Below are 12,944 nucleotides of genomic sequence, written 5' to 3' on the forward strand. Positions count from 1 at the left end.
ACCACTACCACCACCACCACCACTACCACCACCACTACCCTACCACTACCCAGGGTTGTTATGCTTTAAATAAAATGATTTAAATCGATTTAAATCAGAGTAAAAAAATCATTATTTAACTCAAAATGATTTTTTTTACTAATAACTGTTTTCTCTTTTTATTCTACATGATTGATAAGTATATACAATGCAGCAGGCTAATAACGTCAAGATGATTATAATGCTAAGACCAGGATATGTTCCACCTAATAGACATCAAATCGGAGGGTCTCTGTTGGATCAGCCTACGACTCAGTGATTAAGATTTATTCAGAAGACCTTAGTGGGAAAACAGTTTGTATGGCCATGGATGGATGGAGTAATGTCCATAGTGAGCCTATAGTATGTGTAACTTTAACGGCGGACAACCGTATTTATCTTGTTGACTCTATAGACACAGAATCAAGACACACAGCTGAATATCTGTTGAAATTAGCTGAATGTGCTACAAAAAAGTGTGAAGGCAAATTTGGATGCACAGTAAGAAGCTGTGTAACAGATAATGCTGCTAATATGGCAAAAATGAGAAGTGAATTCGGACAAGATAAGTCCATTATAACATATGGTTGCTCTGCACACCTGTTAAATTTGCTTTCACAAGACCTGCAAATCAAGAACATTAAGGAACACATTACTGAAGTCATTAAGTACTTCAGAAATCATCACATCCCAGGATCTTTGTATAGAAGAGCAGGAGGAACAATGCTAGTAATGCCATCAGACACACGATGGAACACAGTGACAGATGCTATTGAATCTTATTTAAAGAACTGGGAGACCCTTGTCAAAGTGTGCAAAGAAAATAGTGAAGACATTGATGAGAAAATTGAAAGGAAAGTTAATGATAAGGCATTAAAAAGAACTGCAGAAGACTATTTAGAGAGACCTAAGCCTATTGCTGTGGCATTGGACTGTGTCCAGAGAGAACATAACCCTATTAAGTGATGCTGTAGAAATATGGATAACTGAAAACTGATATTAAGGAGTATTTAACAGATAAAAAGGATATGGATAATTTTGAAAAAAGAATCAAAGTAGCATTGACACCTGCCCATTTTCTGGCTAATGTGAGAGATCCAAGGTATCAGGGCAGACATCTGACTCCTGAGCAGCGAGACATTGCAGAACAGTATGTGTGCGAGTCTCTTCCACATTTCCTTTCAACATTAATGTCCTTCCATGGAAGAAGTGCACCATTTAAAGAGGTCTATTTTGGTAAAGATGTTGTAAAATCTCTCTCACCCCTTGCTTGGTGGCAGTATTTGGCCAATGATATGACAGAAAATGCAATGGATGTTCCTAGGCAATTATTTACAGCTGTTGCATCATCAGCAGGGGTCGAGAGAATTTTTTCCACATATGGATTTGTACTCAATGGTAAGAAATCGCCTAGGACAGGAAAAGGCATCTAAGCTTGTCACAGTACATAAGCATTTCAATGTTCAACTAAGCTAATTTAAATGTTTTGAACTATATTTGTTGTTTACAGAATGAGAATATTGTGTTGACTTGAAGTTATTACCGGTAATTCTTAATACACTATAATCCTACAAATGTAACAAAATAAACTTGTTACCAGTATTATTTCTTTTACAAAATAAGAATATTATTGTGTTACATCCCATTGGTACATCTACTGCATAAATATCTTAATGCCAAGTTTCTGTTTATTATCCTGAATAAACTTTGGTTGAAAAATAATATTTTATGGTTTAAAAATAATATTTTGATGCAATTAGTAAAAAAATAAAAAAAATCCGATTTAAATAAAAAAAATCCGATTTAAATCAAATAAATCGATTTTTTTTAAATTATGATTTTTTCCAACCCTGCCACTACTACCACCACTACTACCACTACTACCACCACTACTACCACTACTACCACCACTACCACCACTACCACCACCACTACTACCACCACTACCACCACTACCACCACCACTACCACTACACCTACTACCACCACTACTACCACCACACTACCACCACTACCCACCACCACTACCACCACTACCACCACCACTACACCACTACTACCACCACTACCACCAATACTACCCACCACTACCACTACCACCACTACCACCACCACCCACCTACCACCACTACCACCACCACTATATCACTACCCACCACTACCACCACCTATTACTACCACCACTACCACCACTACCACTACCACCACTACTACCACCCACTACCACCACTACCCACCACTACCACCACTACTACCACCACTACCACTACCACCACTACTACCACTACCACCACCACTACCACCACCACTACACCACCACTACCACCACTACCACCTACTACCCTACCACCACTACTACCACCACTACCACCACTACCACCACTACTACCACCACTACCACCACTACACCAATACCCACCACTTTACACACACCACTACCCACCACTACCACCACCACTACCACCATTACTACCACCACCACTACCAATACCACCACCACTACCCACCACACCACCACTACCACCCCCACTACTACCCACCATCACCCACTACCACCACTACCACCACTACTACCACTACCCAGCACTACTACCCACCTACCACCCACTACTACCACCACTACTACCACCACTACCAACACTACTACCACCACTACCACCACTACTACCACCACTACCACCACTACTACCACCACTACCACCACTACCACCACTACTACCACTACCACGACTACACAAGAACAAGGTCATTTAACTAGGTTTAGCTGGGTCATTAAGCAAAGTAATTACTGTAGTGGTGTATACTGTAGTGGTGTATACTGTAGTGGTGTATACTGTAGTGGTGTATACTGTAGGGGTGTATACTGTAGTGGTGTATACTGTAGGGGTGTATACTGTAGTGGTGTATACTGTAGTGGTGTATACTGTAGTGGTGTATACTGTAGTGGTGTATACTGTAGGGGTGTATACTGTGTATACTGTAGGGTGTATACTGTAGGTGGTAGTGTATACTGTAGGGGTGTATACTGTAGGGGTGTATACTGTAGTGGTGTATACTGTAGGGGTGTATACTGTAGTGGTGTATACTGTAGGGGTGTATACTGTAGTGGTGTATACTGTAGTGGTGTATACTGTAGTGGTGTATACTGTAGGGGTGTATACTGTAGTGGTGTATACTGTAGGGGTGTATACTGTAGTGGTGTATACTGTGGTGGTGTATACTGTAGTGGTGTATACTGTAGTGGTGTATACTGTAGTGGTGTATACTGTAGGGGTGTATACTGTAGTGGTGTATACTGTAGTGGTGTATACTGTAGTGGTGTATACTGTAGGGGTGTATACTGTAGGGTTGTATACTGTAGTGGTGTATACTGTAGTGGTGTATACTGTAGTGGTGTATACTGTAGGGGTGTATACTGTAGGGGTGTACAGTGTAGGGGTGTATACTGTAGTTACCCATAAAATACCTCTTCTTTGTTTCTCAATTAATTTTTTAGAGAAAACGGATTTGTCGACGAGGCGGAGGAGGGGTGACCAGAGAAGATAGGAAGAGGAGGAGGAGGGGGAAGAGAGGAGGGGTTAAGGAGGAGGAGGAGGAGGCGAAGAAGAAGAAGAAGAAGAAGAAGAAGAAGAAGAAGAAGAAGAAGAAGAAGAAGAACTCTCTCTCACTCTCTTTCTCTGCCTATCACACACACACACACACACACACACACATCATTCAAAAAGAGATAAGATATTTTCCATACGTTTCTAAAAGTATCCCTAAGTGACGAAAAAGTGACGAGTGGTGACGAAATAGTGACGATAATTGATAAGTGACGAAAAGTGACGATTAGTGACGATAATTGATGATATGTAACGATATTTGATGATAAAGGACGAAATACTGACGATAAGTGACGAAATAGTACGATAAGTGACGAAATAGTACGATGTCACGATAAATGACGATAAGGGATGAAATAATGACGAAATAATGAAAATACACCTTTTCATCATATCCGTCGAGACATTGTTCCATAACCGAATGACAGAACACATATCGAATGACACTCTAAAATAACTGTTGGTTCATGCTGACAGAAGTAATTGACGTAAGTTATGAAGTTGACAGCTGTGAACAATAAACCGACAGTCTACATAGAGTTTGAGAATGTAACAATTGGAGAATGACAGACCACCAACAGTTATTTTAGATTGTCATTCGATATGTGTTGTGTCATTCGGTTATGAAATTTGTCAAATAGTTATAAAACAATGTCTCGACGGATATGTGAAAAGGTGTATCAGGCACATCTTCACTACAACTACTTCATTACAGGTAGTAGGTAGCAGGCAGTTACCAAACAGGGAGGTACTACCGCCTGGGAAGATATTGGCAGCATAATGTGTTGTCTAATGGTAGACCCTGCTGCCATATGTGACCAAGTCCTAGGTTGATGATCTGACTTTCTGCTTCATTTACACACAATTGCAGGGTCTCAGTTGTTTCTCTTACTTTGACAATACAACATACATATATTGTTTCTCACTTTTGATCTTTTTTATTCATTTTTGTATTTATAGTTCTTTATTATTAATATTATTATTATTACAGTTACTGTATTATTATCATCATTATTTTATTATTTGATTTTGTTTGTTTTATCATAAATTTTATTTATTATGAATTATTATGACTATTATTTTTTATTATTATTATTATTATTATTATTATTATTATTATTATTATTATTATTATTATTATTATTATTATTATTATTATTATTACATTTTTGCCCCCCAGGCCCTGATGTGGGTCAGTGACCTGTGTCCGGGTGGGCTAATCCCCGTAAAAAAAAAAACCACTATTAGACACATCTTCACTACACTATGAGGCACATCTTCACTCCAACTACTTCACTACACTATCAAGCACATCTTCACTACAGCTACTTCACTACACTATCAGGCACATCTTCACTACAACTACTTCACTTCACTATCAGGCACATCTTCACTACACTATCAGGCACATCTTCACTACAACTACTTCACTACACTATCAGGCACATCTTCACTACAACTACTTCACTACACTATCAGGCACATCTTCACTACAACTACTTCACTACACTATCAGGCACATCTTCACTACAACTACTTCACTACACTATCAGGCACATCTTCACTACAACTACTTCACTACACTATCAGGCACATCTTCACTACAACTACTTCACTACACTATCAGGCACATCTTCACTACAACTACTTCACTACACTATCAGGCACATCTTCACTACAACTACTTCACTACACTATCAGGCACATCTTCACTACAACTACTTCACTACACTATCAGGCACATCTTCACTACAACACTACACTTCACTCTTCACTACTACTCACACTATCAGGCACATCTTCACTACAACTACTTCACTACACTATCAGGCACATCTTCACTACAACTACTTCACTACACTATCAGGCACATCACTACAACTACTTCAACACTATCAGGCACATCTTCACTACAACTACTTCAGGCACATCTTCACTACAACTACTTCACTACACTATCAGGCACATCATCACTACAACTACTTCACTACACTATCAGGCACATCTTCACTACAACTACTTCACTACACTATCAGGCACATCTTCACTACACCTACTTCACTACACTATGAGGCACATCTTCACTACACATCTTCACTACACTATGAGGCACCTCTTCACTATACTATAAGGCACCTCTTCACTTCATTGCACAACAACTATCACTTCAGCGCCTCAAAAACGCATCTAACCCCCAAATAATAATTTGATGTCCTGGAGAAGGCTGAGTCGATACAGATAATTAAAAATGGCTTGCCGAAAAACAGAAAACTTCCAAGATTGGGTGTATGAGCTTCTCCCTGAGGACGTGACTGACCTCCTACAAGACGGAGCGGAAATTCTTGGGGAGGGAGCGCACGCAATTGCTTACCTTGTCAAGTGGGGAAATGATGTAGCTGTTTTGAAAAAGGCAGTGTCACCATCAGCCAAAAAATTCTTCAAGGATGAGGCTGCCAAGATGTATGCCCTCGATGGTGCTGGGGGGATTCCTAAGGTACTTGGGTACTGTCCAAAACCTCCAGCGATCCTCCAGTCCTTCAGGGGTAAGCTCACACTCAACCACCTTCTCTCTGAAGATAACCTGATCTGCCAATATGACCTTATACAACTGGGGCTCCTCCTTGGTGAGAAAATCCTTGAGATGAACACGAAAGGTCTAGCACACAATGACATCAAGGAGGATAACATAATGATCCAAGGGCCCTCATCCCGGCCAGAGGTCAGCCTCATTGACCTCGGTCTGGCCTGTGAGATCGGTAAGTCTTGTAAAGTCAGCGCTGATTGCCTACACGAGGACTTCCCCTGGATGGCCCCTGAAGTCTGCCGTGGGTTTAGGACCACCAAGAATTCAGATACATATTCTTTCGGGTTTGTCCTGATGGAATTGATCAAGGAGGCCCCAGGGGACCATCCAGAGGTCACAAAACTCGCCAAGAAGGCCATGACCAAGCGCCGCACTGACCGGCCATCACTACCACACCTCCTCCGAGAATTCCGAGAAATCATCAGTTGAAGAAAAAATTTTAGGCCCCAAGCTATAAAGCACACACTATCTCTCACCTTCCCACAGCGTATCTGAACGAAACGAAAAACAAAACTCAAACGACAGGTAAACCTTGCATCCGATTCCTTGTCCGCCTGACTTCAACATTCCCCTAACTCAAACCTTCAACAGCACAACCTTGGACTTTTTTTCATAAGATGGCAGATCAATGGGTAAGGAAAACGCTTAAATTCACGATGTTAATTATATTTTTAAATAAATTGGGACCAAAACTCTACAAAATAAGGGTTAAAGTTGCTAAAACATCACGTGACTGAGAAAACTAGTTATTTATGATAGGATTGAAGGTCTAAATCGTTCCTAACTCATCACAAGCCATCAGAAAAATCTAGTCTGCATGTCTAGGTACAGATTGATTGATACGTTTATTGAGATACAAAAAACATTAGTACATCTCAAAGGGATGAAGTGACATAAGTCATCCCCACCCCAATCCAGGAATGTCCCTCTCAGGTCTCACATAAATCCCTAATATTTCATATAATCAGTTATATACATACATAGTTATATTCTAGATGAAAAATTTCTATATTTCTTTAATATATCATCTATTTTCCTATTTTTATACATCCACTCTATTTGCATGGGGACATTATTTATATGGGCATTTCTATATACATTAAGCAATGGGCATTCCAGTATATAATGTGGCAGGGTATGGGATCTGGGTGTTCTACAAACTCTACATTCTTTATCCTGTTCACTTCTCTCAGCTCCAAGTTCCCAATAATATTTATATCCTAATCTTAACCTCATATACACTGAATCTTTCCACCTACTCCCATCTTTCCCATACGTAAATTTTGTGTTCATGAGAACATGATGGTAATGTTTCATTGTTTCCCTTTTCTCGTATATTTCATTCCTTTTGAAATTATCTTCTATTGATTGTATTTTCCGTAATTTGCTCCTTAATTGTTTCAAGGTTTTAGTACATATTATGTCGATCTCGGCCTTTTCCGTGGCTCTTTTTGCTATTATATTTACTGCTTCATTAAGACCAATCCCCACATGTGAAGGGACCCATACAAATTGAACATTATGGCCATTTTTCCTTATTGTATTTACTAATTTTCTACATGAACCAATAATGTGTTCAAAGACTGGACTCCCACTGTTCAAAGAATCCAAAGCTGCCCTACTATCAACAAAAAAATATGCATCTTTATACACATTTACAACATTTTCCAACCATACTAAGATTGCATATAACTCAGCTTGTGTTGATGAAATAAAACTGCTCAACCGAAGTCCAATTTTGATGTCATCATTCCCTTGTTCTGTGTACTGTCTTATAAGGATCCCGCACCCTGCCCTGCCACTTGACATAACTGAACCGTCACAATATACATGCAATGTGTTTATTTTAGGCAAATTACTAATCTTATTCCCATATAAAGCCCTTAACTGTCCTGGTTCATGTAATAATTTCTTCATTGTGAGAGGCACTATGTCTAACTCTACTTCTCGTTCTTCCCAGGGTGGATTCTTACAACTCTTCTGAACAGCTGTACACCAGTCTGCCAGATTACATTTTTTAATAATATTTACTAATCCATTCATGCATCCTCCCTTGCCTTGCCTACAGAAGGTCCGTTTACCTTTTAAACCATCATTTATATCTTGTACAAATTTACCCCCACTGTTCCCTCTCATTAATCGAACTGCTGCAACTGTATTAATTTCATTGACCCTCTGTGAAATGCTCTGTAACCATAGTTCCATTTTCATTATCTCAATCATTGCATCCTTTTGACACCCTAAAATTATTCTCATTGCTTCATTTTGCATGATCTCAAGCTCCTGTAGCCTTCCTTCAGCAGTACAAGAGAGGACATAGTCTATAAGTGATCTGATGGTAGAAATATACATCATTCTCAGTATGGGTACCCCAGCACCTTTACCACAACATGCTAGAGCCTTCAAGGGCTGTAATCTTGCTCTACATTGAGTGAGGACATGATGTATTTCTGCCTCTTTACTTTCACTAGTAAAGCCAATATATATTCCTAAATATTTATACATTGACAATTTCTCAAAAAAATTTCCATTTAGAAAAACGGATTCAGTTCCTCTTCCTTTACATTCACACTTGGTTTTTTCTTCATTGATAACTAAGCCCATCTTTTGAGAAAGAACACTAAAATTATTTAATGCAATCTGCAAATTTTTGACAGAGTTTCCTTGAAATATGATGTCATCTGCATAAATGATGGTTACAACTCCTGTGGGATATTTGTGTCAGGCTATCTTGTTCATTAACACATTAAATAACATTGGGCTCAATACTCCCCCTAGTTCAAGTGCTCTTTCCTCAGACAAACATCCCTGATACCATACACAGGCTCTCCTTCCATGCAAGTAGTCACCTATCCAGTGTAACAACTCCCCTGATACCCCTAGAGCAGCCAGTTCATTCATAACTACTTCACTGTGAGCTTTATCAAATGCTCCTTGTAAATCCACAAAAACTCTACATCTGTCTGCATCATTTGATAAACATTTTATAACACAGTCTGAAGTACATTTCCCTTCCAAAAAACCAAATAAATTACAAGATAGATTTTCCCCCACAATATATACAAGCCCATGTAATAATATTCTCTCCATCATCTTGCAAAAACAAAATGTTAAAGACACTGGCCTGTATCCACCAGTTGCCTTAGGGACAGGGATAACTATCACTTTCTTCCATTCTGTTGGTAATCTACCCTCTGTATAGCTCATGTTGAATAAATCTAATAATGGCCTATTTTCCCTACTAACTAAGCAGTTCCAAATTTCCTAAGTCACACAGGCTTCACCTGGTGCTGTAGATTTTCCTTTTTTAACAGCATTTAATAACTCATCTTGAGTCTAAAAATCTAAATACTTATGGGAGTCAGAGAAGTAAATTTGACCCATCTAATCTATATAAAACAAAGAAGTATGTCTGTGGTGATGATGGATGGTGTTATATGTAGTGATGATGGATGGTGTATGTAGTGATGATGATTGGTGTTATATGTAGTGATGATGGATGGTGTTATATGTAGTGATGGTGGATGGTGTTATATGTAGTGATGATGGATGGTATTATATGTAGTGATGATGATTGGTGTTATATGTAGTGATGATGGATGGTGTTATATGTAGTGATGATGGATGGTGTTATATGTAGTGATGATGGATGGTGTTATATGTAGTGATGATGGATGGTGTATGTAGTGATGATGATTGGTGTTATATGTAGTGATGGTGGATGGTCTTATATGTAGTGATGGTGGATGGTGTTATATGTAGTGATGATGGATGGTGTTATATGTAGTGATGATGATTGGTGTTATATGTAGTGATGATGGATGGTGTTATATGTAGTGATGATGGATGGTGTTATATGTAGTGATGATGGATGGTGTTATATGTAGTGATGATGGATGGTGTTATATGTAGTGATGGTGGATGGTGTTATATGTAGTGATGATGATTGGAGTTATATGTAGTGATGATGGATGGTGTTATATGTAGTGATGATGGATGGTGTTATATGTAGTGAGGATGATTGGTGTTATATGTAGTGATGATGATTGGTGTTATATGTAGTGATGATGGATGGTGTTATATGTAGTGATGATGATTGGTGTTATATGTAGTGATGATGACTGGTGTTATATGTAGTGATGATGGATGGTGTTATATGTAGTGATGATGATTGGTGTTATATGTAGTGATGATGGATGGTGTTATATGTAGTGATGATGGATGGTGTTATATGTAGTGATGATGGATGGTGTTATATGTAGTGATGATGATTGGTGTTATATGTAGTGATGATGGATGGTGTTATATGTAGTGATGATGGATGGTGTTATATGTAGTGATGATGATTGGTGTTATATGTAGTGATGATGATTGGTGTTATATGTAGTGATGATGGATGGTGTTATATGTAGTGATGATGATTGGTGTTATATGTAGTGATGATGATTGGTGTTATATGTAGTGATGATGGATGGTGTTATATGTAGTGATGATGATTGGTGTTATATGTAGTGATGATGGATGGTGTTATATGTAGTGATGATGGATGGTGTTATATGTAGTGATGATGATTGGTGTTATATGTAGTGATGATGATTGGTGTTATATGTAGTGATGATGGATGGTGTTATATGTAGTGATGATGATTGGTGTATGTAGTGATGATGATTGGTGTTATATGTAGTGATGATGGATGGTGTTATATGTAGTGATGATGATTGGTGTTATATGTAGTGATGATGGATGGTGTTATATGTAGTGATGATGGATGGTGTTATATGTAGTGATGATGGATGGTGTTATATGTAGTGATGATGGATGGTGTTATATGTAGTGATGATGATGGATGGTGTTATATGTAGTGATGATGATTGGAGTTATATGTAGTGATGATGGATGGTGTTATATGTAGTGATGATGGATGGTGTTATATGTAGTGAGGATGATTGGTGTTATATGTAGTGATGATGATTGGTGTTATATGTAGTGATGATGGATGGTGTTATATGTAGTGATGATGATTGGTGTTATATGTAGTGATGATGACTTGGTGTTATATGTAGTGATGATGGATGGTGTTATATGTAGTGATGATGATTGGTGTTATATGTAGTGATGATGGATGGTGTTATATGTAGTGATGATGGATGGTGTTATATGTAGTGATGATGGGTGGTGTTATATGTAGTGATGATGGATGGTGTTATATGTAGTGATGATGATTGGTGTTATATGTAGTGATGATGGATGGTGTTATATGTAGTGATGATGGATGGTGTTATATGTAGTGATGATGATTGGTGTTATATGTAGTGATGATTATTGGTGTTATATGTAGTGATGATGGATGGTGTTATATGTAGTGATGATGATTGGTGTTATATGTAGTGATGATGGTTGGTGTTATATGTAGTGATGATGGATGGTGTTATATATAGTGATGATGGGTGGTGTTATATGTAGTGATGATGTTTGGTGTTATATGTAGTGATGATGATTGGTGTTATATGTAGTGATGATGATTGGTGTTATATGTAGTGATGATGATTGGTATTATATGTAGTGATGATGGATGGTGTTATATGTAGTGATGATGATTGGTGTTATATGTAGTGATGATGATTGGTGTTATATGTAGTGATGATGGATGGTGTTATATGTAGTGATGATGGATGGTGTTATATGTAGTGATGATGGATGGTGTATGTAGTGATGATGATTGGTGTATGTAGTGATGATGATTGGTGTTATATGTAGTGATGATGATTGGTGTTATATGTAGTGATGATGATTGGTGTTATATGTAGTGATGATGGATGGTGTTATATGTGGTGATGATGATTGGTGTTATATGTGGTGATGATTGGTGTATGTGGTGATGATGATTGGTGTAGTGATGATGATTGGTGTATGTAGTGATGATGGATGGTGTTATATGTAGTGATTGGTGTTATATGTAGTGATGATGATTGGTGTTATATGTAGTGATGATGATTGGTGTATGTAGTGATGATGATTGGTGTATGTAGTGATGATGATTGGTGTATGTAGTGATGATGATTGGTGTGATATGTAGTGATGATGATTGGTGTATGTTGTGATCATGATTGGTGTTATATGTAGTGATGATGGATGGTGTTATATGTAGTGATGATGATTGGTGTATGTAGTGATGATGATTGGTGTATGTAGTGATGATGATTGGTGTATGTAGTGATGATGATTGGTGTTATATGTAGTGATGATGATTGTTGTTATATGTAGTGATGATGGATGGTGTTATATGTAGTGATGATGATTGGTGTATGTAGTGATGATGATTGGTGTATGTAGTGATGATGATTGGTGTATGTAGTGATGATGAATGGTGTTATATGTAGTGATGATGATTTGTGTTATATTATTGATGATGGATGGTGTTATATGTAGTGATGATGATTGGTGTATGTAGTGATGATGGGTGGTGTTATATGTAGTGATGATGATTGGTGTAATATGTAGTGATGATGATTGGTGTTATATGTAGTGATGATGATTGGTATTATATGTAGTGATGATGGATGGTGTTATATGTAGTGATGATGATTGGTGTTATATGTAGTGATGATGATTGGTGTTATATGTAGTGATTATGATTGGTGTTATATGTAGTGATGATGATTGGTGTATGTAGTGATGATGATTGGTGTTATATGTAGTGATGATGGATGGTGTTATATGTAGTGATGATGGATGGT

The 12,944-nt window shown here is 38.0% G+C and overlaps 1 protein-coding gene across 1 annotated transcript; it reads left to right on the forward strand.

Moving 5' to 3' along the window:
• The first annotated feature begins 5,871 nt into the window (after nucleotides 1-5,871).
• Nucleotides 5,872-6,636, forward strand: LOC121870305 (probable inactive receptor kinase At1g48480). Its single transcript, XM_042372089.1, has one exon. The coding sequence runs from the start codon at nucleotides 5,872-5,874 to the stop codon at nucleotides 6,634-6,636; it is 765 nt and encodes a 254-aa protein (XP_042228023.1).
• Nucleotides 6,637-12,944: the final 6,308 nt, after the last annotated feature.

Source organism: Homarus americanus, unplaced genomic scaffold (genome assembly GCF_018991925.1).
Source record: "Homarus americanus isolate GMGI-L3 unplaced genomic scaffold, GMGI_Hamer_2.0 scaffold50943, whole genome shotgun sequence".
Taxonomy (NCBI): domain Eukaryota; kingdom Metazoa; phylum Arthropoda; class Malacostraca; order Decapoda; family Nephropidae; genus Homarus; species Homarus americanus.

Bases quoted from the DNA above. Each gene is read 5' to 3' on its own strand.
- LOC121870305 (XM_042372089.1), top strand. From the start codon at position 5,872: ATGGCTTGCCGAAAAACAGAAAACTTCCAAGATTGGGTGTATGAGCTT.